Source organism: Salvelinus namaycush, chromosome 11 (genome assembly GCF_016432855.1).
Source record: "Salvelinus namaycush isolate Seneca chromosome 11, SaNama_1.0, whole genome shotgun sequence".
NCBI classification, from domain to species: Eukaryota; Metazoa; Chordata; class Actinopteri; order Salmoniformes; family Salmonidae; genus Salvelinus; species Salvelinus namaycush.
In genome coordinates, this window is record NC_052317.1 from 25662953 (window position 1) to 25688572 (window position 25620).

General features: G+C 46.3%; 1 protein-coding gene across 1 annotated transcript in view; it reads right to left on the minus strand.

Annotated features, from left to right (window-relative positions):
* Positions 1-14348, minus strand: part of LOC120055306 (cadherin-2-like) — a 56693-nt gene extending 42345 nt beyond the window's left edge. The window contains exon 1 of the mRNA XM_039003182.1: positions 14293-14348. Within this exon, the coding sequence (XP_038859110.1) occupies positions 14293-14348 (56 nt within the window). The remainder of the gene's footprint in view (positions 1-14292) is intronic.
* Positions 14349-25620: the final 11272 nt, after the last annotated feature.

Consider the following 25620-nt stretch of genomic DNA (forward strand, 5'->3'; position numbering starts at 1 on the left):
AGAGTACCTTCTTCCATATGTTTGCGGATTCTCCCACATGCCTTTTGGCGAACACCAAACGTGTTTGCTTATTTTTTCTTTTAGCAATGGCTTTTTTCTGGTCACTTCCATAAAGCCCAGCTCTGTGGAGTATACGGCTTAAAGTTGTCCTATGGACAGATACTCCAATCTCCACTGTGGAGCTTTGCAGCTCCTTCAGGGTTATCTTTGGTCTCTTTTTTGCCTCTCTGATTAATGCACTCCTTGCCTGGTCTGTGAGTTTTGGTGGGCGGCACTCTCTTGGCAGGTTTGTTGTGGTGCCATATTCTTTCAAAAAAAATTATAATGGATTTAATGGTGCTCCGTGGGATGTTCAAAGTTTCAGATATTTTTTTATAACCCAACCCTGATCTCTACTTCTCCACAACTTTGTCCCTGACCTGTTTAGAAAGCTCTTTTGTCTTCATGGTGTCGCTTGCTTGGTGGTGCCCCTTGCTTAGTGGTGTTGCAGACTCTGGGGCCTTTTAGAACAGTATATACTAAGATCATTTGACAGATCATGTGACAATTAGATTGCACACAGATGGACTTTATTTAGAGGGATAAATACTTTTTCAAGGCACTGCATTCTGGAACATAAAGCACAATGGCTAAACCACCACAGCAGGTGACGGAGCCATTTTCCCAATGGCAAAGTATTGTGAAATTGTGAAAATGGGCAAAGCGTAAAGAGAGGGGAAAACATTCACTTGATCTGACTGTTGACTTTCACAGTGGACACAAAGTTATCCAGTGAAGTGTACCTTACTGAATGAACCACCATGTCCTCACAAAAAGAGGCCCGAACTACAGGCATTTTCTATGTATAAAAAAATGCATAACAGAAGAGAGTAGAGAGACACCTAGAGATAAATAGAGAGAAGAGAGAAAATAATGAGGGTTCTAATCAATGAATACTGTACAAGCACTGAGCCTTGTTGGTTGAAAATAAAACACTGAACTAAAATGTATTCAGAGGGTTCTCAACAAGATGAATGAAAATACAATCCTGCTTTACTTCATCACGTTTGTAGAGAGGGAGGGAGAAACTGTTGAAAGGGCCCTGGATGCAACCCGTTACACTGTGCTACAGTTAACGCAGCACATCTGCAAAACAAAGCCATAGCAGTGCACTGATCTGCTGCACCTGAGGAATTGCCATTCATCTAAATATTGATGAAAAGCACACAAAGGTGTCTCAGAGAGTGGCTCGGCATTGTGGGGGAAAGAAGCAAAGTGAACACTATGAAATTAAGATATACAAGAATAAACAGAGGAGTATCTATCCTATGCCTATATGCTGGAACATACCAAGTGCCTATATATTGATCTGCACACTGCTCAGAGCAACCTCATCCAATTCGTTTTTTTCTGTCTGTTTGAACCTGGCAAGCCAACTTCAGAGCGCGATGTGACCTTGGTTAGCTGAAGTTGTTTCCTTCCAGCCTTCAGGCAATCACCTCCACAGCACTAGTCCGTCTGATGCTCAGACACATACAGAATACAGAGAGAAGTGTCAGAACAGCTCAGCTCACAATGACAGCTTCTACTGGGTGGATGAGACTTGAGAGACAACATATCGTTGAAGGGAGAGGTGGCACAATCTACTTCACACACTCTATTCTTAAATTAGGTATATTGATTGGTTGGCTAAAGTGCTTTACTTATTAACCTATAAGATCAAATAAATACATTTGATTTGATCGAAGAGATGATAGATCCAATAAATGTTTTGATCTAAATCAACCCAAAACCATGTACTGTACACATTCTATATGTATGCACCTGGATGGAACATATGCTGATTTGTGTAGTGAGCACACAGTTTGAGAGAGAGAGAGAGAGAGAGAGAGAGAGAGAGAGAGAGAGAGAGAGAGAGAGAGAGAGAGAGAGAGAGAGAGAGAGAGAGAGAGAGAGAGAGAGAGAGAGAGAGAGAGAGAGAGAGAGAGAGAGAGAGAGAGAGAGAGAGAGAGAGAGAGAGAGAGAGAGAGAGAGAGAGAGAGAGAGAGAGAGAATGACTGGGTGGTTGGGATTGGCCTCTTTATATTGCTTCATCTTAATTAGCATTTATGGGGCTGCTCTAGCTGCTGAGCCTAGCTCAAAGATTTTTGTTCTTCAGGTGAAGGATAAATACAAACAAGGCTGCAATGTTCCATGTTCCCTGTGTGAGGGTAGACAGTGTGTGCGTGCGTGCGTGCGTGCGTGCGTGCGTGCGTGTGTGTATTCTCTCGTGGACAGACTACATAAACATAAATGGTACCGTAAATCTGTCATGATACAATGGAATGCGTGAGATAACGAGCACCATTAGGTCTTGGATTTCAGAAGGAGATAGGACAGTTGGTGCAGATGGGACAGTTGCAAAGAGAGAAGGTAGAGCTTTTCTTTCCGGTTCCGATCCTCCTTGTCTCTCTTCTCTTAACACGCATAGACCCAGAACTTAATTGAGCATCTGACCAATTACGCAAGACTTTAGTTCTGTGTTAACTGATATTAGTGTGTATGTAATACCCTGGGTTAGCCTACACTCGACTGTAGTGGTTTCCTTGTGAGTCTTTGTGGCACCGAGGCCTGTTGTTTGGCTGCTGAGCTGAGCTCCTGTTCCCTAGCTCAGTCTGAGATTTGGCCATGTGAACACCTCTGGGAGGCCCTTCAGCAACCAGGCGCCATGGCAATCGCTGTGCAAATTCCCAGCAGGCAGCACAAATTCCAATAATAATGAATGGGGATGTCCAGCGTGTGTCTATTCATTTATCATGGCCAGCTCCCCAACCCCCATTCCCCAGCCCCCAAGCTCCCATAGCCCATAGGAGACCAGAGCAGCATTTACTGTACTAACCCTGGATGTTCCAGTTTATCTACAGTATATCTAGATTTATTAGCTCCCGGAGGTATAACGAAACTGAAAGAGATCCTTGCTGCCACCACCACCACCTCGGCATATCAGACATGTCGTCATGGCCACAGGGCCAGGGAGATAAAGGCCTTTGGTTTGGACAGAAATGCCGATGCAGCAGAGAGAGGGGTATATACTGCTGCTGCTGCTGCTACTGCTGCTGCTGGGGGGGAAGAAAGCGGGCCAGTCAGCAGAAAGGCCAGTCCAACTAATGCCCCACGCCGGGGCCCAAAATTACCTCTGACTCAATGAGCCCATTCACAGGCTTATAGAAACCCTCATAGCTGACTAACAACACAAAAACCACAGCTAACCTTCCCAATGTGTCACTCTTTTGTCTGTCTCCATCACGTGCTGCTGCTTATAGAGAGGCACAAATACAGAGAGCAGATAGAGAGAACAGATAAAGAGAGAACAGAGAGAGAGAAAGAAAGAGAGAGGGATACATCATTTGGTTAATTTGCAGCGTTCTCGAGAACGTCACAAGGAACAGTTGTTAAAAAAAAAAACGCAATCAGATGCAGCATATCTCACAGTGGGAACACATAAAGAGGCTGTCCGTGGTAGCCTAACGTCAAGAGAGTACATCAAATGTTCCAGCCTATACCTTTTTATGCCTGTCTGCAAATCCAAATCCAGTAAGCTTGTAAAAAGCTCAAGGTCCCTGTAATGAGCTGTAAATGTGACAAGGCAGAAGCACCACGTCGTGTGGTTCGTCCTGATATTTCCATCATTCATCTCCAGCTGGTGATGTCACTGACAGGTGTGAAATACTCAGCATAGGTGTTTCATCAGTCACCTAACAGAAATGCAGACCCTGGCGAATGCTCCAGAGGCAATTCCATCGGGCAAATGCCTGGACGCCACTGACAAAATGCATTATTCACGAACACAGTTCACCAAATCTAGTTCATGCTCCAACGCTGGCCCTAGCTGACTGCATTGGGGATGAGGAAATGCAATACAGAAAATAGGTTAGCAAGGATGTTTGTGTGTGAACATTTCAACAACCCGGTCGCATTCCGCTTCGCTCCACAGGTAGTATCACATTTCACTTCATTTCATTACAGTACAACGGTTTGATTTGTTTGATCTTAGCTAGCTACATAGCCGTCTTTGTATCAAAGATAATTGTGTAGTTTAGAGCGATCTTCTAGGTTAGCTAGCCAGCTATTTTCGTCCTTTTAACGTAACGTAACGTAATCAACACTGCTAGCTAGCCAGCTAGCCACCGAATAGCAGCACTGTAGAATCTATTACATTCAACGGAACAACGGAACGACTTGATTAGTGTAGTGTTAGCTAGCTACACAGTTGTCTTTGCCGTCCTTGTATCTAAGATAACTGTGGAGTCTAGAGTAATTTTCGGTTAGCTAGCCAGCTATTTTCGTCCGCCGCGCTGCCGTTCCCCTACCTAGTCAATACTGCTAGTCAACACTGCTAACACTGCTAACACTGCTAGCTAGCCAACTTCTACCGAATAGCAGCACTGTAGAAACTATTACATTACAACGGAACGATTTGATTAGTGTAGTGTTAGCTGGCTAGTGTTAGCTAGCTACATAGTTGTCTTTGCTGTCCTTGTATCTAGGACAATTGTGTAGTTAGACTAATTATCTGGCCAGTTACCGAGGTTACCTAGCCAGCTATCGAGGTTACCTAGCCAGCTACACTTTCAAACAAAGTCAACAACACAGCCACTGCTAGCTAGCCTACTTCAGCAGTACTGTATCATTTTAATCATTTTAGTCAATAAGATTTTTGCAACGTAAGCTTAACTTTCTGAACATTCGAGACGTGTAGTCCACTTGTCATTCCAATCTCCTTTGCATTAGCGTAGCCTCTTCTGTAGCCTGTCAACTATGTGTCTGTCTATCCCTGTTCTCTCCTCTCTGCACAGACCATACAAACGCTTCACACCGCGTGGCCGCGGCCACCCTAACCTGGTGGTCCCAGCCCGCACGACCCACGTGGAGTTCCAGGTCTCCGGTAGCCTCTGGATCTGCCGATCTGCGGCCAACAAGGCAGAGTTCATCTCAGCCTATGCTTCCCTCCAGTCCCTCGACTTCTTGGCACTGACGGAAACATGGATCACCACAGATAACACTGCTACTCCTACTGCTCTCTCTTCGTCTGCCCACGTGTTCTCGCACACCCCGAGAGCTTCTGGTCAGCGGGGTGGTGGCACCGGGATCCTCATCTCTCCCAAGTGGTCATTCTCTCTTTCTCCCCTTACCCATCTGTCTATCGCCTCCTTTGAATTCCATGCTGTCACAGTTACCAGCCCTTTCAAGCTTAACATCCTTTTCATTTATCGCCCTCCAGGTTCCCTCGGAGAGTTCATCAATGAGCTTGATGCCTTGATAAGCTCCTTTCCTGAGGACGGCTCACCTCTCACAGTTCTGGGTGACTTTAACCTCCCCACGTCTACCTTTGACTCATTCCTCTCTGCCTCCTTCTTTCCACTCCTCTCCTCTTTTGACCTCACCCTCTCACCTTCCCCCCCTACTCACAAGGCAGGCAATACGCTTGACCTCATCTTTACTAGATGCTGTTCTTCCACTAACCTCATTGCAACTCCCCTCCAAGTCTCCGACCACTACCTTGTATCCTTTTCCCTCTCGCTCTCATCCAACACTTCCCACACTGCCCCTACTCGGATGGTATCGCGCCGTCCCAACCTTCGCTCTCTCTCCCCCGCTACTCTCTCCTCTTCCATCCTATCATCTCTTCCCTCTGCTCAAACCTTCTCCAACCTATCTCCTGATTCTGCCTCCTCAACCCTCCTCTCCTCCCTTTCTGCATCCTTTGACTCTATATGTCCCCTATCCTCCAGGCCGGCTCGGTCCTCCCCTCCCGCTCCGTGGCTCGACGACTCATTGCGAGCTCACAGAACAAGGCTCCGGGCAGCCGAGCGGAAATGGAGGAAAACTCGCCTCCCTGCGGACCTGGCATCCTTTCACTCCCTCCTCTCTACATTTTCCTCTTCTGTCTCTGCTGCTAAAGCCACTTTCTACCACTCTAAATTCCAAGCATCTGCCTCTAACCCTAGGAAGCTCTTTGCCACCTTCTCCTCCCTCCTGAATCCTCCTCCCCCTCCCCCCCCCCCTCCTCCCTCTCTGCAGATGACTTCGTCAACCATTTTGAAAAGAAGGTCGACGACATCCGATCCTCGTTTGCTAAGTCAAACGACACTGCTGGTTCTGCTCACACTGCCCTACCCTGTGCTCTGACCTCTTTCTCCCCTCTCTCTCCAGATGAAATCTCGCGTCTTGTGACGGCCGGCCGCCCAACAACCTGCCCGCTTGACCCTATCCCCTCCTCTCTTCTCCAGACCATTTCCGGAGACCTTCTCCCTTACCTCACCTCGCTCATCAACTCATCCTTGACCGCTGGCTACGTCCCTTCCGTCTTCAAGAGAGCGAGAGTTGCACCCCTTCTGAAAAAACCTACACTCGATCCCTCCGATGTCAACAACTACAGACCAGTATCCCTTCTTTCTTTTCTCTCCAAAACTCTTGAACGTGCCGTCCTTGGCCAGCTCTCCTGCTATCTCTCTCAGAATGACCTTCTTGATCCAAATCAGTCAGGTTTCAAGACTAGTCATTCAACTGAGACTGCTCTTCTCTGTATCACGGAGGCGCTCCGCACTGCTAAAGCTAACTCTCTCTCCTCTGCTCTCATCCTTCTAGACCTATCGGCTGCCTTCGATACTGTGAACCATCAGATCCTCCTCTCCACCCTCTCCGAGTTGGGCATCTCCGGCGCGGCCCACGCTTGGATTGCGTCCTACCTGACAGGTCGCTCCTACCAGGTGGCGTGGCGAGAATCTGTCTCCTCACCACGCGCTCTCACCACTGGTGTCCCCCAGGGCTCTGTTCTAGGCCCTCTCCTATTCTCGCTATACACCAAGTCACTTGGCTCTGTCATAACCTCACATGGTCTCTCCTATCATTGCTATGCAGACGACACACAATTAATCTTCTCCTTTCCCCCTTCTGATGACCAGGTGGCGAATCGCATCTCTGCATGTCTGGCAGACATATCAGTGTGGATGACGGATCACCACCTCACCACCCCCCCCCCCCCCCCCCCCCCCCCCTTAAAAGATTTAGATGCACTATTGTAAAGTGGCTGTTCCACTGGATGTCATAAGGTGAATGCACCAATTTGTAAGTCGCTCTGGATAAGAGCGTCTGCTAAATGACTTAAATGTAAATGTAAATGTAGGTTCAAAATTAGCTGTGCTCGGTAGAACGTACATGCAAGAGGACGTTGATTACGAGATGGTCGCTAAACTGTAGCTGATCCACGTCGCACTTCAGTGTCTTAATTCAAATTAAAGTGCTAAGAAAGTCACTCTGCTATTGGAAAATATAACAGGGGCTAAATGAATGAATGGCAATTCATGTGACACAAAATGTCATGTGAAATTAGGACTGTATACTATATACACCGAAAGTACAAAACATTAGGAACACCTTCCTAATATTGTCTGGATGTCCTTTGGGTCGTGGATAATTCTTGATAAAAACGGGAAATTGTTGAGAATGAAAAACCCAGCAGCGTTGCAGTTCTTGACACACTTAAACTGTTGCGCCTGGCAGCTACTACCATACCTCGTTCAAAGGCACTTAAATCTTTTGTCTTGCCCATTCACCCTCTGAATGGTACACATATCCAATCCATGTCTCAATTGTCTCAAGGCTTAAAAATCCTTCTTTAACCTGTCTCCTCCCCTTTATCTACACTGATTGAAGTGGAATCAATAAGGGATCATATCTTTCACCTGGATTCACCTGGTCAGTCTATGTCATGGAAAGTGTATTCCAGTCTATGTCATGGAAAGTGATTGCACTTCGTCTTTTCTACTATGGCGTAATACCTTTCACAATATTTCATCCTATAATTAGCCAATTATTATGTAAAATCAAAAGGAACACCATACTAATGCTTTTAAAATATCAAAGCTGGATACTACCCATAATTATGCATGTCTGTGTACTTCATTCACATGTAGGTGGTGTTTAAGCATTTACTATGAATACATTTTCTACAGTCTCAAGGGTAATTAGCAAACAACTTCCATTTTAGCTGGTAAGCCTCTTTAGCTTAGTTTTTTCTCAAACTCTGTTGACCATCTTAAGAATCTAAAAACCCATTTATTGTGAGGGAGATGAGGCTTGAGCAGCAATAACCCTGTGTTCAGTAAAATGAAGTTCTTGAGAGAAAGTAAACAGTTTACAGTTGATGTCTGGATGGTAGGATGATGAGGTTGGGCTTTGCCAGACTTCAGCCTTGCTTGAAGGGGTTTTACTAATGCAGTGCACTTCAAACACCATGGAGATCCATGTGTTTAAGGCTCTGACTAAAATATGTACAGGATTCACATGAAAGAAACATGGGGAAATGTCGACTTTCTCCAATAATGTCTTTCTGCTAAATAAACATGTAAAGAGGGAAAAGGCTATGAAGTCACACGGGCTACACTATAGCCAGCAGCCTTACATTCTTGTGGTGACCAACACCCACAACAATTACGTGTTATTGCAGAAGACATAGTACCCTCCTGAAACAGAGGCTTCAATTAAAGGATGAAAACACTCTAACAAATTGCAACGATACCACCTTTCTTTATTATGCTCGCCCACACTGGCACAAACACACACAAAGAAACACAACCAGCACAAGCAGCATCATCATAGCAGCGAGCAGCAATATCCTATGCAGGTCCCTTTTAATCTCAGATAGACTGACCCATGGCCTCTCTGGATATGCTAAACAGACCCCCCGTCCCGTCCCGAGGGAATAAAACTAGCCTTCTTCCATAAATGAGATTCTCTCCTGTTCTCCTTTCTCTTTACACTTAAGTTCTCTCACATCAGCATATGACCATTTGCTCTCTTGGGGGCTAGCGGACCTGTCTGACAGTCGTTGTATTGGGAGAACAATAACAAGGTAAGATGATCGACTGCCTGCCAGTGCCCAACAGCCACCTCCATTTACTTCACTGAGAGGGAGATGCATCTAGCTTCTCTGGATCTGGCCCATTAAGATACAAAGGCCCTGTGTTGTTCTGGCTAACCTGCAGAAATTAGTCTTAGCTAGCTATATCTCCTCTGGGTTACAGTATCGTCATCATAATATGAGGGGTTGTATTGTCATTGTGAAGACTCTGAAGCGAATCAAAGGGTTGTTAGCTGTTGTGTTCTAACTGCTGTTTTCTACAGCTAGCATGTCAAAATTAGCCTTAGTCTTCTCCTTGTTAGGCTACATCATCATATGAGAACCTCTTATTATGAAGGCTGAAGAGCTTTTAGTCACGGAATGAAATGCTGCCTGTTAGCTGCTGCTAGACGAGGAAAGTTCTGACTGGTCTAAACGGGTCACTTTGAAAGACTCAAGGAAATACCACATATTTAGAAGTCCATCAGTTTTTGTTGGGTAAATTTGATTATTCTAGTGTGTGTTTTCTGGTGCCACATCGTCTTGCGCCTAGCGTCTCGCTGGATTACTGTGTCATTGGAGCCAACAGCTGATAATGGCTAAGCTACATCCTTCTATACTAATCAGCAACATAGCTACTGGGATTTGGGTTCTGCGAGCGGAGTGATCAGGACGGCCGCTTGATACAGCGGCTCAGGCTTTAGGATGATATTAAACTGACCACATTATTAACAGGATGTCAAGTAGCTCCCTACAGCTCTTTATGAAGACTTTAGCATGGCTAGCTAGTAGCTAACTCAATGCTAATACATACAGGTTAATGGAGAATATCAGATAAATACGACAATATTACACTCGTTTTAACTGCTAGGGAGCCAACACTTCTTACCACTGTCTTTCATTCTGCTTAGAAGAGTCCTGAATTTCTTCTGACCACGTGAAACGGTCAGATCACGCATTGAAGAAATAATACCCACTTCTTTGAAGGAGATCACCAGTAGCATACCATAACCGCTAGCATGTTTCACATCTCCTTCGCTCTCTCTGAGATCAAAGCGAGATAATGAAAACCTATTTCTTTGAACAATTAAAACTGTAGTTTTAACTGTAAACGATTATGGGGCTAACAGAGGGGCCAGTGTGTGTGTCCAGATAAAACCACTCTAACCTCTCCTCCCGTTGGAATCTATCTGACTGTAGCTGCCTGGGCCGGCACTGCCCAGAACCCTTCGGACAACGTTAAATCAATGTTATTAGAAATAAAACTGTTTAACTTTGTGTCTTTAACAGCCGTCCTTTAGCTCCCCCTCCCATAAAGGTCATCCAGTTTTAATTGCTCTCTACCCTTGTTCAATTTTTAACTGCTGAACATTGCTCAATTTGTCCAATCTGCAGGCTAACACCTTCCATGAGAGAGGGATGGAGGGAGTGAGTGAGGGAAGGAGGGAAAGAAGAGGAGGGCAAGGAAAAGCAATCTATGTGAGGATAGATCTCAGAGGGGCGGATCCTAAGACGCCTTTTCAAAATCAGATTATGAATAATAAGCCACTTTCCGTGTCCACATTCATTGGACCTTACTGCAGCAGCGTGTATAACCAAGGTTATTTCCCAGTGACCATACAGTGAAGGGAAACACATTTGTCCAACGTTACACAGCTTTCTGCATCCTTTTCAGCTGTGCTACAGTACTGTTAAAGTGCCATTACTTCTGAGGCACTGAGAATTTGACACAGGTCAGCCCTGGAATGGAAGGCTGGGAAAAATTCAGGAAATACTGTGCCAATGGAAAAGAACAATAGACAATAGAAATACAATTTTGCCAAAGCTAATGAATGTGAAATTAACTTTAGATTCACCGTCAACATAAAATGATGTTATTATTTCACTCACAAAACATATTGAAACAAACAGACACCCACACAAACAAAAATAGAGCCAACAGTCTCACTCTCACATATAGACACACAGCACCACTGACATCCAATTTTCTAAAACATGGAAGGAAGTGAAAAGCTTTTACCCTTAACTCTGCACTGAAATAACTGAAATCACCTTTTGAAAACCACTCTGGTACAATATAAGGGCCATTACTGAGTCCACTCAGATGGAGTAACACGGTAAAAGCAAAAAAAAACTATAAACATGGTAAAAGCAGTTCAAACAGGTCCTATACCTGTATAAGACCTTACTTTAATATACCAGTACTCTAACTGCACTCAGAACATGGGGCTCTCATATAAAACCTTGAAAGAAGAAGGCCAGCCATCAACCTTGCCATCATCAGCTGATCAGTTAAAACCCTGCTGAGGAAGGCAGGGTCCAGGGCTAGAAATGGAGCCAGGCAGAGAGAGGGAACATATTTCTGTTGGCTGCATTGCTGGATCACGAGGGGGCTGGCCACTAAAGTGCCTGAGTGCAACCTGTAATGGGGCATTAGCCGGGGCTTTTGATCTGAAACCCAGGACTTCAAAGCTATTCTTTTTATCCCCTTGATCATTTGTCAGAATGCCTCTGTCATAAAAAAACGCTGTGGCCGAGAGAAAACAATGAGTGCTGAGGTCTCCAATGTGGGCATGTTTTAATTGGGGCTCGTACGTTTTTTAAATCATCACTCCAGTCAATCAAAAAGGGGTCTGTCACCGGGTTGTTCCTCACAGCAGGGTCTGTCTGGGAGTTGTAGTTTCCAACAGGCAAATATTCTTCATAGTTTTGTGCAGAAAACGTGACAATTAACTACAATGACCATAATCCATTGCGCGCCTACTTGTACAGTCAGTGTTTATTTTACACGTGCTATGGAAAAGAGACAGAAGAATGTGCAATTGAGGGATAGGGAGTAGTTGCTTCGCGACGGATCTCTACCAGAAAATACTAAGTCACGTGTCAAACTCATTCCACAGAGGGCCGAGTGTTTGCAGGTTTTTGCTCCTTCCTTGTACTTGATTTATGAATTAAGGTCTCTAATTAGTAAAAGAAGTCCCTTCACCTGGTTGTTTAGGTCTTAATTGAAAGGAAAAAACAAAAACCTGCAGACACTAGATCCTCCATGGAATGAGTTTGACCTCCCTAATCTAAGTATCTAGCAGTCATAAAAGTATGCCTTTACTTTGAAGAACTACTAAAATAGTGATTTTGTCAGACAGTATAGGCAGCAAGTCTATAGACATGAGATGATTACTTGGAATGAAATAATAAAGTCATCAAATAAAAACATTGTAATATACACAACAACTGAAATATTTGCTTAAAGTAAAGTAATGTGATTAAATGATGGTCAATAAGTAATAAGCAGTAATGGGCAGTGACTACCGTCATGGGATGGCATTCAACCCACATAATGAATAGTGCATTTGTGACTCGTTTCAGGAAACTAGACATATGTCACGCGTCACTACTTCACAGGAGAGCCATTTGAACGTAAACTTTTTTTTAAATCAAAATGCGTTTTGGGGCAGAAATGCCTACTGGAACATGTGAACTTTCATGTGCCTTAATAACAAACTTGTATGCCATCTGTAAATACAATTGTTATATTACAAGCCTAGTTGGTTTTGCCACAGAAAAAGTCAGCAACCTTCCCACTAGCCATGATTGGCTGAAATAATGAGTGGGCTAGAAATGCCTAGAGATGAGTTCGGATTGGTCTGCCATGTAGCAAGCTTCTGTCCATACAATGAGCTGGTCAGTATGTGAAGGTAATCCTTTCTAACAGTGCTTTTTTGAAAGATATCACATAGTAGAACTGCATAAGTGTTGCTCTCCACTTTCTGGAGGACTGAGTTTTGAAATCAGTGGAAATAGAGTATGATAGCTAAGGAGATGGAGAAAATTCCAGCGTTTGATTGCAAATATGCAGACGGAGTCAAAAAGAGAACACACAGATGGCTGTTGTATAAAACGCCCGTCTCCGGATTACCTCTTCAAACTAAGGGCAACCATGGCATCCATAACAGAGAGGGAGAAGCATCCACCCATGTATACAGGTAAGATGATCTAGCTAGCTACATTTTCAGATATTACACGTTTCTAATTTTGTCAGAACGTTGTTTTCATTTCAAGTTAAAGTGTACTGTTAGCTAGCTAGCTAACGTTACATGTATGATCTGTGTAGTAATAGCCTAATTGTTAGCTACCTAACATTGAACCTGATTGATTAGCTACCTGCAGATTCATGCAGGGTAGTAACGTTATGAGTTGGGATTACGGTTCATTGTTTAGCTAGCTAGCTACATGTCTAAACAAAATACTCCACTATGCAAGTAACTATTTCAATAGAATGTTTATGATGTCACTTTGACAACTGTTGATAGATGTAGCTGGCAAATTCGCTCTGGCTATCTACTGTCACGCCCTGATCTGTTTCACCTGTCTTTGGGCTTGTCTCCACCCCCCTCCAGTTGTTGCCCATCTTCCCCATTACCCCTGTGTACCGTCCTCCTGGTTTTTGACCCTTGCCTGTCCTGACCCTCTACCTGCCCGCCTGACCACTCTGCCCGTCCCTGACCCTGAGCCTGCCTGCCGTCCTGTACCTTTGCTCCACCTCTATATTACTGAACTCTGCCTGTCCCTGACCCTGAGCCTGCCTGCCGTCCTGCATCTTTGCTCCAACTCTGGATTATCGACCCCTGCCTGCCTTGACCTGTCGTTTGCCTGCCCCTGGTGTTACAATAAACATTGTTACTTTGACATGGTCTGCATCTGGGTCTTACCGTATCCTGATAGTACGAACTGGCCATGACTGACCCAGCAGACCCGGGCCAGCTGCGCGACGCCATCTCCTCCCAAGGAGCCGCCATCGGGAGGCATGAGGAACTGCTTCGTGGCTTTATAGAGGGGGTCCAAATGTTGGCTGTACGCCATGACCGGGCATTGAACAGTTTGCTGGAGCAATTCCGTGGGTTGTCTCGGAGGCAGCCTACCACGGTGGTAACCCTGCAGCTTCTCAGTGACTCAGCTGCTAGCAGCGCTGTCTCATTGGCCACTCCACCTTCTTGGGAGCCTCGTTTACCCCCCGCAGGTACGCTTCAATGGAGAGTCGAGCACCTGTTGGGCGATTCTAGCTCAGTGTGCCCTCATTTTCGAGCTTCAGCCCTCCTCCTTCCTCTCGGAATGCTCCAAGGTAGTCTATCTCATCATGCTGATGTCCGTGAGGGCTCTCACCTGGGCTACTGCTGTATGGGAACAGCAGCCGGCCATATGCGTTAGTCTGGAGGGGTTTGTGGAAGAGGTGAAGAAGGTTTTTTTAGCCCTGTTCTCCGGGAGAGAAGCTGCCCGGGAGCTAATCCAGCTTTGGCAAGACTCCTGCAGTGTGGCTGACTATGCGAGGGATTTCCGCACATTGGAGAGTGCTTGGAACCAGGAAGCACTGTTCGATATGTTCCTGCACGGTGTCTCGGAGGAGGTCAAGGACGAGCTTGCTGCTCGGGAGTTACCTATGGATCTCGATTCCCTCATCGCTTTGACTACCCGTATAGATGGGCGACTTCATGAATGACAGAGGGAGAGGAAATTCAACTTCGCTCACACGTCCAGGGATTCCACCTTGCCTCCGAGTCAATCCCGGAAGTCCCCGACGATCCCGTTGTCGAGAGAACCCGAGGCCTCCCGACCTGCCCCGAGAGTCGCCGGAGTCGGCTGAGTCACGCTTCCCGAGCATATGCAACTAGGTAGAGCTGGGCTATCGCCAGCGGAATGGCAATACAGGATCAACACGAAGAGTTGTCTGTATTGCGGGACTCGTGGTCATTTTGTGTCCTCTTGTCCTTTAAAGGGATCAGGCTCACTGGTAGGAGCGAGTACTCTGGTGGGACATATGGAGAACTTTCCTGCTTCCCTTGCTTGCACCCATGTTCCTGCCATTCTGCTGTGGGGTAGCCAGTCTAAATCTCTTCGGGTCCTCATTGACTCTGGGGCCAAAGAGCCACCCTGGCTTCCGAGCTGAACATCCCCACTCAGCCCCTCTCCACTCCCATGGAGGTTAGAGTGCTGGACGGGTGCCCTATAGGCCGGGTCACTGATATTACCACTCCCATCAACCTACGGGTGTCAGGGAATCACAGCGAGACTATTCAAGTCTCCTCAGATTCCTGTGGTATTGGGATTCTCCTGCCTCCAGCGACACAATCCCCTCATCAACTGGTCTACTGGTGCCATCGCCACACTTATTGCCTGAAGTCAGCTCTGCCTGCCCCGGGATGTCTTCCTAGGGGCTTGGAAATTTCCCCTGACCTCTTCGCCAGCCCCGCAGAGTACCGGGACCTCCGGGAGGGGTTCAGTAAGGCCCGGGCCACTTCGCTTCCGCAGAACCGACTGGTGTCCAAGAAGGTCAAGCCTTAGGCACCGGCACGCCGCTATAGTGCCACAGCTACACCCCTAGAAGCCAAGACCTTTCCCCCCGCTCCAAGATCATTTGCCCCTCTGCTGTTCATCCTCTGTTGCCCCGTACCCTCCATATTTTTCCTACCTTTTCTGTGTCTAGAATGAAAACTATGTCTGACTGCCTCTTGTCTCCTGTTTCCAGTTCGTCTTGTTTGTCAAGCTTACCAGCGTTCGTCCTGTCAGCTCCTGTCTTTTTCTCGTCCACCTGGTTTTTGACCCTTGCCTGTCCTGACCCTGTACCCGCCCGTCTGACCACTCTGCCCGTCCATGACCCTGAGCCTGCCTGCCATCCTGTACTTATGCTCCACCTCTGGATTACTGAGGTCTGCCTGTCCCTGACCATTTATTTATTTAATTTCACCTTTATTTACCAGGTAGGCTAGTTGAGAACAAGTTCTCATTTACAACTGCGACCTGGCCAAGATAAAGCAAAGCAGTGCGTCACAAACCACAACACAGAGTTACACATGGAATGAACAAACATACAGTCAACAATACAATAGAAAAAGTCTATACACAGTGTGTGCAAATGAGGTAGGATAAGGGAGGTAAAGCAATAAATAGGCCATAGTGGTGAAATAATTACAATATAGCAATTAACTTTTTAGGGATAGGGGGCAGCATTTTCACTTTTGGATGAATTGGTGCCCAAATTGAACGGCCTCCTACTCTGTCCCAGATCATAATATATGCATATTATTATTACTATTGGATAGAAAACACTCAGTTTCTAAAACTGTTTGAATTATGTCTGTGAGTATAACAGAACTCATATGGCAGGCAAACTTCCAAACAGGAAATGAAAATTCTGAAAAGGGTCGCTGTGAAAGTCATCGCCTATTCATATCCCTGTAATTTATGGATCTGTTTGCACTTCATACGCCTTCCACTAGATGTCAACAGTCAGTAGAACGTGGAATGAAGGCTCTAGTGTGATGTGGGGCCAGATGGGAGCTATTTGAGTCACTGGTCTGGCAGATTGCCAGTTCCTGGTCACGCACGCTAGACATGGGTGACCAGGGATGCCATTACTTTTACAGACATGAAGAAATGCTCCGGTTGGGACGTTATTGGATATATATGATAACAACATCCTGAAGATTGATTCTCAACTAAGTTTGACCAGTTTATTAGACTTGTAATATAACTTTTTGAAGTTTTCGTCCGACTTTTGCGTTCAATTGCGTAAGTGTTTGGACACGTGTACTACACATGCTAGCTAAAGATGCTAATTCGACATAAGTAATGGACATTATAAAACAAAACAACGATTTATTGTGGAACTAGGATTCCTGGCACTGCATTCTGATGAAAGATCATCAAAGGTAAGGGAATATTTATGATGTAATTTCGTATTTCTGTTGACTCCAACATGGTGGAGAAATGTTGTGCATTTCTGAGCGCCGTCTCAGATTATTGCATGGTGTGCTTTTTACTAAAGTTTTTTTTTTATCTGACACAGCACTTGCATTAAGAACCAGTGTATCTTTAATTATATGTAAAACATGTATCTTTCATCAAAGTGTTATGATGAGTATTTCTATTATTTGACATAGCTCTCTGTAATTACTCCGGATATTTTGGAGGCATTTCTGAACATGGCGCCAATGTAAACCAAGATTTGTGGCTATAAATATGCACATTATCGAACAAAACATAAATGTATTGTGTAACATGATGTCATATGAGTGTCATCTGATGAAGATGTTCAAAGGTTAGTGATTCATTTTATCTCTATTTCTGGGTTTTGTGAAAGCTATCTTTGCTGGGAAAAATGGCTGTGTTTTTTGGATTTGGTGGTGAGCTAACATAAATATATGTTGTGTTTTCGCTGTAAAACATTTTAAAAATCGGACATGTTGGCTGGATTCACAACAAGTATCTTTAATTATATGTTAAACATGTATCTTTCATCAAAGTTTATGATGAGTATTTCTGTTATTTGACATGGCTCTCTGTAATTACTCCGGATATTTTGGAGGCATTTCTGAACATGGCGCCAATGTAAACCAAGATTTGTGGCTATAAATATGCACATTATCGAACAAAACATAAATGTATTGTGTAACATGATGTCATATGAGTGTCATCTGATGAAGATGTTCAAAGGTTAGTGATTAATTTTATCTCTATTTCTGGGTTTTGTGAAAGCTATCTTTGCTGGGGAAAATGGCTGTGTGTTTTTTGGATATGGTGGTGAGCTAACATAAATATATGTTGTGTTTTCGCTGTAAAACATTTTAAAAATCGGACATGTTGGCTGGATTCACAATATGTTTATCTTTCATTTGCTGTATTGGACTTGTTAATGTGTGAAAGTTAAATATTCCCCAAAAATATTTTTGAATTTCGCGCGCTACCTTTTCAGCGGAATGTTGGGTGGGGGGGGTTCCGCTAGCGGAACGTGTGTCCTAGAAAGGTTAAACACTGGAGTGATAGATGTGCAGAAGATGAATGTGCAAGTAGAGTTACTGGGGTGCAAAGGAGCAAAATAAATAACAGTATGGGGATGAGGTAGTTGGATGGGCTATTTATAGATGGGCTATGTACAGGTGCAGTGATCTGTGAGCTGCTCTGACAGCTGGTGCTTAAAGCTAGTGAGGGAGATAGGAGTCTCCAGCTTCAGTGATTTTTGCAGTTCGTTCCAGTCATTGGCAGCATAGAACTGGAAGGAAAGGTGGTGAAATATACAGACCAGTGAAATATACCTGTTGGAGCGCGTGCTACGGGTGGGTGCTGCTATGGTGACCAGTGAGCTGAGATAAGGTGGGGCTTTACCTAGCAAAGACTTATAGATGACCTGGAGCCAGTGGGTTTGGCGACAAATATGAAGCGAGGGCCAGCCAACGAGAGCATACAGGTCGTAGTGGTGGGTAGTATATTGGGCTATGGTGACAAAACGAATGGCACTGTGATAGACTGCATCCAATTAGCTGAGTAGAGTGTTGGAGGCTATTTTGTAAATGACATCGCCGAAGTCAAGGATTGGTAGGATAGTCAGTTTTACGAGGGTATGTTTGGCAGCATGAGTGAATGATGCTTTGTTGCGAAATAGGAAGCCGATTCTAGATTTAATTTTGGATTGGAGATGCTTAATGTGAGTCTGGAAGGAGAGTTGACAGTCTAACCAGACACCTAGGTATTTGTTGTTGTCCACGTATTCTAAGTCAGAGCCGTCCAGAGTAGTGATGCTGGACGGGCGAGCAGGTGCGGGCAGTGATCGGTTGAAGAGGATGCATTTAGTTTTACTTGCATTTAAGAGCAGTTGGAGGCCACGGAAGGAGAGTTGTATAGCATTGAAGCTCGTCTGGAGGTTAGTTAACACAGTGTCCAAAGAAGGGCCAGAAGTATACAGAATGGTGTCGTCTGTGTAGAGGTGGATCAGAGAATCACCCGCAGCAAGAGCGACATCATTGATGCATACAGAGAAGAGAGTTGGCCTGAGAATTTAACCCTGTTGCACCCCCATAGAGACTGCCAGAGGTCCAGACAACAGGCCCACCGATTTGACACACTGAACTCTATCTGAGAAGTAGTTGGTGAACCAGGCGAGGCAGTCATTTAAGAAACCAAGGCCGTTGAGTCTGCTGATAAGAATGTGGTGATTGACAGAGTCGAAAGCCTTGGCCAGGTCGATGAATACAGCTGCACAGTTATGTCTCTTATCGATGGTGGTTATGATATCGTTTAGGACCTTGAGCGTGGCTGAGGTGCACCCATGACCAGTTCGGAAACCGGATTGCTTAGCGGAGAAGGTACGGTGGGATACAAAATGGTCAGGGAGCGAAGACCTTGGAAAGACAGGGTAGGATAGATATAGGTCTGTAGCAGTTTGGGTCTAGAGTGTCTCCCCCTTTGAAGAGGGGGATGACCGCGGCAGCTTTCCAATCTTTGGGGATCTCAGACGATACGAAAGAGAGGTTGAACAGGCTAGTAATAGGGGTTGTAACAATTTCGGCGGATAATTTTAGGAAGAGAGGGTCCAGATTGTCTAGCCCGGCTGATTTGTAGGGGTCCAGATTTTGCAGCTCTTTCAGAACATCAGCTATCTGGATTTGGGTGAAGGAGAAATGGGGGAGGCTTGGGCAAGTTGCTGTGGGGGGTGCAGGGCTGTTGACCGGGGTAGGTGTAGCCAGGTGGAAAATATGGCCAGCCGTAGAAAAATGCTTATTGAAATTCTCAATTATCGTAGATTTATCGGTGGTGACAGTGTTTCCTAGCCTCAGTGCAGTGGGCAGCAGGGAGGAGGTGCTCTTATTCTCCATGGACTTTACAGTGTCCCAGAACTTTTTGGAGTTTGTGCTACAGGATGCAAATTTCTGTTTGAAAAAGATAGCCTTTGCTTTCCTAACTGCCTGTGTATATTGGTTCCTAACTTCCCTGAAAAGTTGCATATCGCGAGGGCTATTCGATGCTAATGCAGTACGCCACAGGATGTTTTTGTGCTCTTCAAGGGCAGTCAGGTCTTGAGTGAACCAAGGGCTATATCTCTTCCTGGTTCTACATTTTTTGAATGGGGCATGCTTATTTAAGATGGTGAGGAAAGCATTTTTAAAGAATAACCAGGAATCCTCTACTGACGGAATGAGGTCAATATCCTTCCAGGATACCCAGGCCAGGTCGATTAGAAAGGCCTGCTCGCTGAAGTGTTTTAGGGAGCGTTTGACAGTGATGAGGGGTGGTCGTTTGACCGCAGACCCATTACGGACACAGGCAATGAGGCAGTGATCGCTGAGATCCTGGTTGAAGACAGCAGAGGTGTATTTGGAGGGCAGGTTTGTTTAGGATGATATCTATGAGACCCTGAGCCTGCCTGCCATCTTGCACCTTTGCTCCTACACTGGATTATCAACCCCTGCCTGCCTTGACCTGTCATTTACCTGCCCCTGGTGTTACAATAAATATTGTTACTTCGACACGGTCTGCATCTGGGTCTTACAGTATCCTGATATCTACTCCAATTTCAGAGCACTCTGGTCTGAGTGTGCCAAAGCGCAGAATAACTGACAAATTTACGAACGCCCAAAACCCGTTGAATATGGCCGGTGTCATTAAAAGTTGCCAATTTTTTTTAATGAAATTGTTGCCAGCGGCACCGTTGCAGTCACCAATGCTCTGGATAACATAAAAACAGCCTAACCAGCTCTGCTAGGGTGATTAAAATGGTCAGAGTGAGCTGTTCTCTCATTTGTGTCCGGAAGTAGCTAGCAAGCTACCCAATGTTAGCCAGTTAGCTTGAGTGCCTGACTGCTTTTGTTAGGTCAGAACGCTCGGATAAACCCTACATTTCGGCCAGAAACGTTTACGAACACCCAGAGCACACTCTGGCACTCCAGATTAAATTTACGAACACACCCGTAGTATAAACCAGACTTTAGACTTGACATTTTGGTTGTTTAGTACATAGCCTCACAGGTGAATCCTTAAAGAGATAGGTGGGGATAAAGTTTAAAGGGTGTGAACGATGCTGAATGGGTGTAGACAAAGAAGAGCACTCCAGTAGGTACCAAAACATTCGAGGACCATTTTCTCAAAAGTGAGGTTACAAGTTTATCAACTTTCAAAGCAGAATTACTTTCCCATTGTTCCTCAACTGTAGTGTATGATATACAATCTTCTAGCTCTGAGCATCTACTTTTATCCAATGTAAAAAACACCATTTAAAATGTTGCTACATAAGATCGAGCCGGTCGGTCACATTTAATGTTAAACAAAATAATTGAAACGAATTAGAAAACCGTGATCTTTTTAAAAATAATTGACAAAAACCGAACCGACCTCAAAGCACTAATCGCGCAGCACTAGCGGTGTGGTATGTGCATGTGTGTGTGTGTGTGTGTGTACTGTACTGTACTCTGCTGTCTTCACAAGGGCCGATATAGGTCATTATCCCAGGTGTTGGGGACAAAACATTTGACACCAATGTCGATGGCTATGTCTCTCTCACACCTCCCACCCCAGGTCTAAACTGCTGACAGCTTTAAAATAATGGCCTGCTCTCTGGTCTCCTCTTCCAATGTCTTCTACCATGGTAAACACTATCCATCAAAATACAACCAGACAAAAGTGTAACAACATGCTGGCTGATCTTAGCCAATGGCACGACACACTGGCTGGGCCGCAAACTGAAGCGAAGGCTTTGACACCTATTTAGACTTTAAAGCGTCCCTTAATATGTTTGTACCTGTTTAGGGCATTCAGAAACATCCTACACCAAACCTTCCAACTCCTGTTTGCTTCTAATCAGTGGCAGTAAATTCAAATGAAACGCTCAATTGAATTGTTTACATTCACTATGGACAGAAAGTGGCGTGTGGCTGAGAAAGAAGGATCAATAAGCTGAACACACTCAAAGGCTCAGATCTCCTGATTGAGGGGTAGCATTATCATAAATTAAACCGCTGATAGACATGTAGAGAGAGAATCGTATTGCTGCTGTCAGGAAGTATGTGGCAGATGTATAAAATAAAGGGCAGAGGCTTCTGCAAACTCAACCAGACATGATTTGCATCACCACCCAATTCAAATGACCTCTCAGCACATCAGTTTGGGAGATATTCTATTTCTATGGAGGTGTGGAAACGGACAGACTGGCGTCCAGCAGTATTTTCGCATTTCCATTCAGTGAGCGTGTGAATTCTTTTAATGTGCCTGTTTGCACATTCCAGCCAAAAACCCAGCATCCCCAAGTGTTGCAGCATTTCTGCCAAGTTTCAGGCATTGCTCCTCTCAGGTGCTTGACATGGGTGAGCTACTGAGCTTCACTTGACAATGAAATCGTCAGGGATGGGTAGGGGGCAATTAACTATTTGTCAAGTCATTTATGCTTTGAAGGCATTTGAATTAAATCAAACTGGACCATCATTTCCGTGGCGGTTAGGAGTGGGATTTACACCACTTATAAAATAGAGTGGTGAATATAAAACAGACCAAACTACTTCAGTGGTTTAGCAAAGCTAACAAGGAACAGCTCTTGACTTTTTTACATAATTTGAATAGTCATCATAAAGTGAGTGAGAGCTTGTGATGACCAAATAATGAGCACATCTATATAATTAGATGACTATAAGTTCTAAATCAATTTATCACTGGGATATAAAGCTAGCACAAAGCAACGCTATGATAATAAAGGCACTCTGCATTGCGTCACGTATAAGAACAGCCCTTAGCCGTGGTATACTGGCCGTATACCACACCTCCTCAGGCCTTATTGCTATTATAAACTGGCTGTCATGCCCTGACCATAGAGAGCCCTTGCTTCTCTATGGTGTAGCCTTGGTCCGCTCATTACGACGATCGTGACAGAATATCCCACCAAACCAGGACCAAGCAGCGTGCCCAAAAGGGAAAGGAGTTTTGGACATGGGAAGAAGTGATGGGTGGATGCGAAACCCTTCCTTGGCGGCAGACGGAAGGTAATAATGGAGGACAGCAACGACGCCAGGGTTCGCGGCCACAGAAAGCCCAAGGACACCCCAATAAAAAAAATTTGGGGGGGGCACAAGGGGTGGTCGGCGGAGCGGCGGAGATTGGAAGAGCGGGTCATCAGTCTGGTGCCATCTGTGACGGCTTCACGCACCAGATCTCCAGTGCGCCTCCCCAGCCCGGTATGTCCTGTGCTGGTTCTTCGCACTCGCCATGAGGAGCGTGTCGTCAGTCCGCTGCCAAAGAAACCCCAAGATTCTTTTGGGGGGGCACATAGAGCTGGCGGCTGAGCCGCGGGAAGAGCCAGAAACCGTCAGGGAAGCAATGGAGAAGTTGTGAGAGAGAGAGATGAGAGAGATATTGTGCAAGTGTGTTCTGCTCAACATTCGACCAGAAGATCCGGTTAGCATTCTGGTGAAACCTGTGCCGGCTCCACACATCAGATCTCCAGTTCGCCTCCCCAGCCCGGTAAGTCATGTGCCGGTTCTCTGCATTCGCCCTAAAGAGCCAGAGACCATCAGGGAGATCTCTCTCATCCCTAAAGAGCCAGAGACCATCAGGGAGGAAATTGAGAAGTTGGGAGAGAGAGAGATGAGAGAGATGTTGTGCAAGTGTGTTCTGCAGAGGATCCGGTTAGCAGTCTGGTGAAACCTGTGCCGGCTCCACACATCTGGACTCCAGTGCGCCTCCCCAGTCCGGTACGTCCTGTGCCAGCTTCCCGCACTCGCCCTGAAGTGCGTGCAACCAGTCCGGTACCACCTGTGCCGGCTTCACGCACTAGGCATCCAGTGTGAATTCACAGTCCAGAGCTTCCGGCGACGGTTCCCAGTCCAGAGCTTCCGGCGACGGTTCCCAGTCCAAAGCTTCCGACGACGGTTCCCAGTCCAGAGCTTCCGGCGACGGTTCCCAGTCCAGAGCTTCCGGCGACGGTTCCCAGTCCCGAGCTTCCGGCGACGGTTCCCAGCCCAGAGCTTCTGGCGACGCTTCCCAGTCCAGAGCTTCCGGCGACGCTTCACAGTCCGGAACCTCCAGCGACGGTCCACGGTCCGAAACCTCCAGCGACGATCCGGAACCTCCAGCGACGGTCAACAGTCCAGAACCTCCAGCGACGGTCAACGGTCCGGAACCTCCAGCGACGTTCAACGGTCCGGAGCTTCCAGGCAAGGCGTCCAGTCCTGCTCCAGGGCAGGAGCCTTCCTCTGCACCGGTGACCAGTCCAGGCACGGCATCCAGTCCAGCTCCATGGCCGGAGCCTTCCTCTGCGCCAGTGTCCAGTCCAAGCACGGCGTTCAGTTTCGCTCCATGGCAGGAGCCCTCCTCTGCGCTGGTGCCCAGTCCAGGCACGGCATTCAGTCCAGCTCCATGGCAGAAGCCTCCATCTGCGCCGGTGCCCAGTCCATGCACGGTGTCCAGTCCCGCTTCAGGGCAGGAGCCTTCCTCTGCACCGGTGCCCAGTCCAGGCACGGTGTCCAGTCGCGCTCCAGGGCAGGAGCCTTCCTCTGAGCCGGTGCCCAGTCCAGCTCCAAGGCCGGAGCCTTCCTCTGCGCCAGTGCCCAGTCCAGGCACGGCGGTCAGCCCAGCTCCATGGCCGGAGCCTTTTTCTGCGCCGATGCCCAGTCCAGACACGGCGTCCAACTCAGCTCCAAGGCCGGAGCCCTTTGCGCCGGTGCCCAGTCCAGGCACGGCGTTCAGCCCGGCACCATGGCCGGAACCTTCCTCTGCGCCGGTGCCCAGTCCAGGCACGGCGTCCAACCCAGCTCCAGGGCCGGAGCCCTCCTCTGCGCCGGTGCCCAGTCCAAGCACGGCGTTCAGCCCGGCGCCATGGTCTGGGGAGGGGCTACGACCCGCACCAGAGCCGCCACCGACACTAGTCACCCCCCCTAACCCCCCAATTTGGTTTCAGGTTTTGCGGCCGCACCTTTGGGGGGATACTGTCACGCCCTGACCATAGAGAGCCCTTGTTTCTCTATGGTGTAGTAGGTCAGGGCGTGACTAGGGGGTGTTCTAGTTCAAATTTTCTATGTTGGTGTTTTGTATGGTTCCCAATTAGAGGCAGCTGGTAATCGTTGCCTCTAATTTGGGATCATATTTAAGTAGCCATTTTTCCCACCTGTGTTTGTGGGATATTGTTTTGTGTTTGTGCATGTGCACCACTTCTTCACGTTTCGTTATTGGTTTATTGTTTTTGTTTTAAGTTTCACCGAAATAAAGATGTGGAACTTCAATCACGCTGCACCTTGGTCCACTCATTACGACGATCGTGACACTGGCTAACAAATCAATTAGAACAGTAAAAAAAAAAAAAATTTATACCCATGATATACGGTCTCATATACTACGGCTTTCAGCCAATCAGCATTCAGAGCTCGAACCACCCAGTTTATAATGCAGGATAAAGAACCTGAATCAAAGAGAGCAATAGAACTTTGATTTGTAATGGACAAAGGCTTCCGATTCTGAATTAAAGAGTAAGAAAACAAAGGAGATTTCCCAGGAGATCCACGAGAGAGCCAGAGAGAGAAAGGTAGCCATTTGTACATTATCAATTCTGATAAAAATTAACACGCCTGTACATTTGGACGTGATTAAATTCTGACAAATTGTCCAACCTCCTGCGCTTGTGCTCGACATGCAGTTCATTAAACGGCACTCTCTCAGAGCCGCCAGCCAGCTCCATCCAACGCAAATAATAACCGGCACGCATGACAGAGGGAACACACGTTAGGTGGCCCCGTAATCACACACGTGACACACCACAGCCCCAACACAGCCAGATGAATCCTTGGGTCTGTGAAGTGCTCTGCCTAAAAGAGATCATTCTTGTTATAAGTGTTTTATAATCCCGTAATGGTATCTCATTACATACAAAAACAATATCCCGGCCTCCCCAGACCAACCTCGGTGTTGAGTAATGGCACAGACAGACTGTCTCTCCCTGTTAGCCTACACAGTGGCAT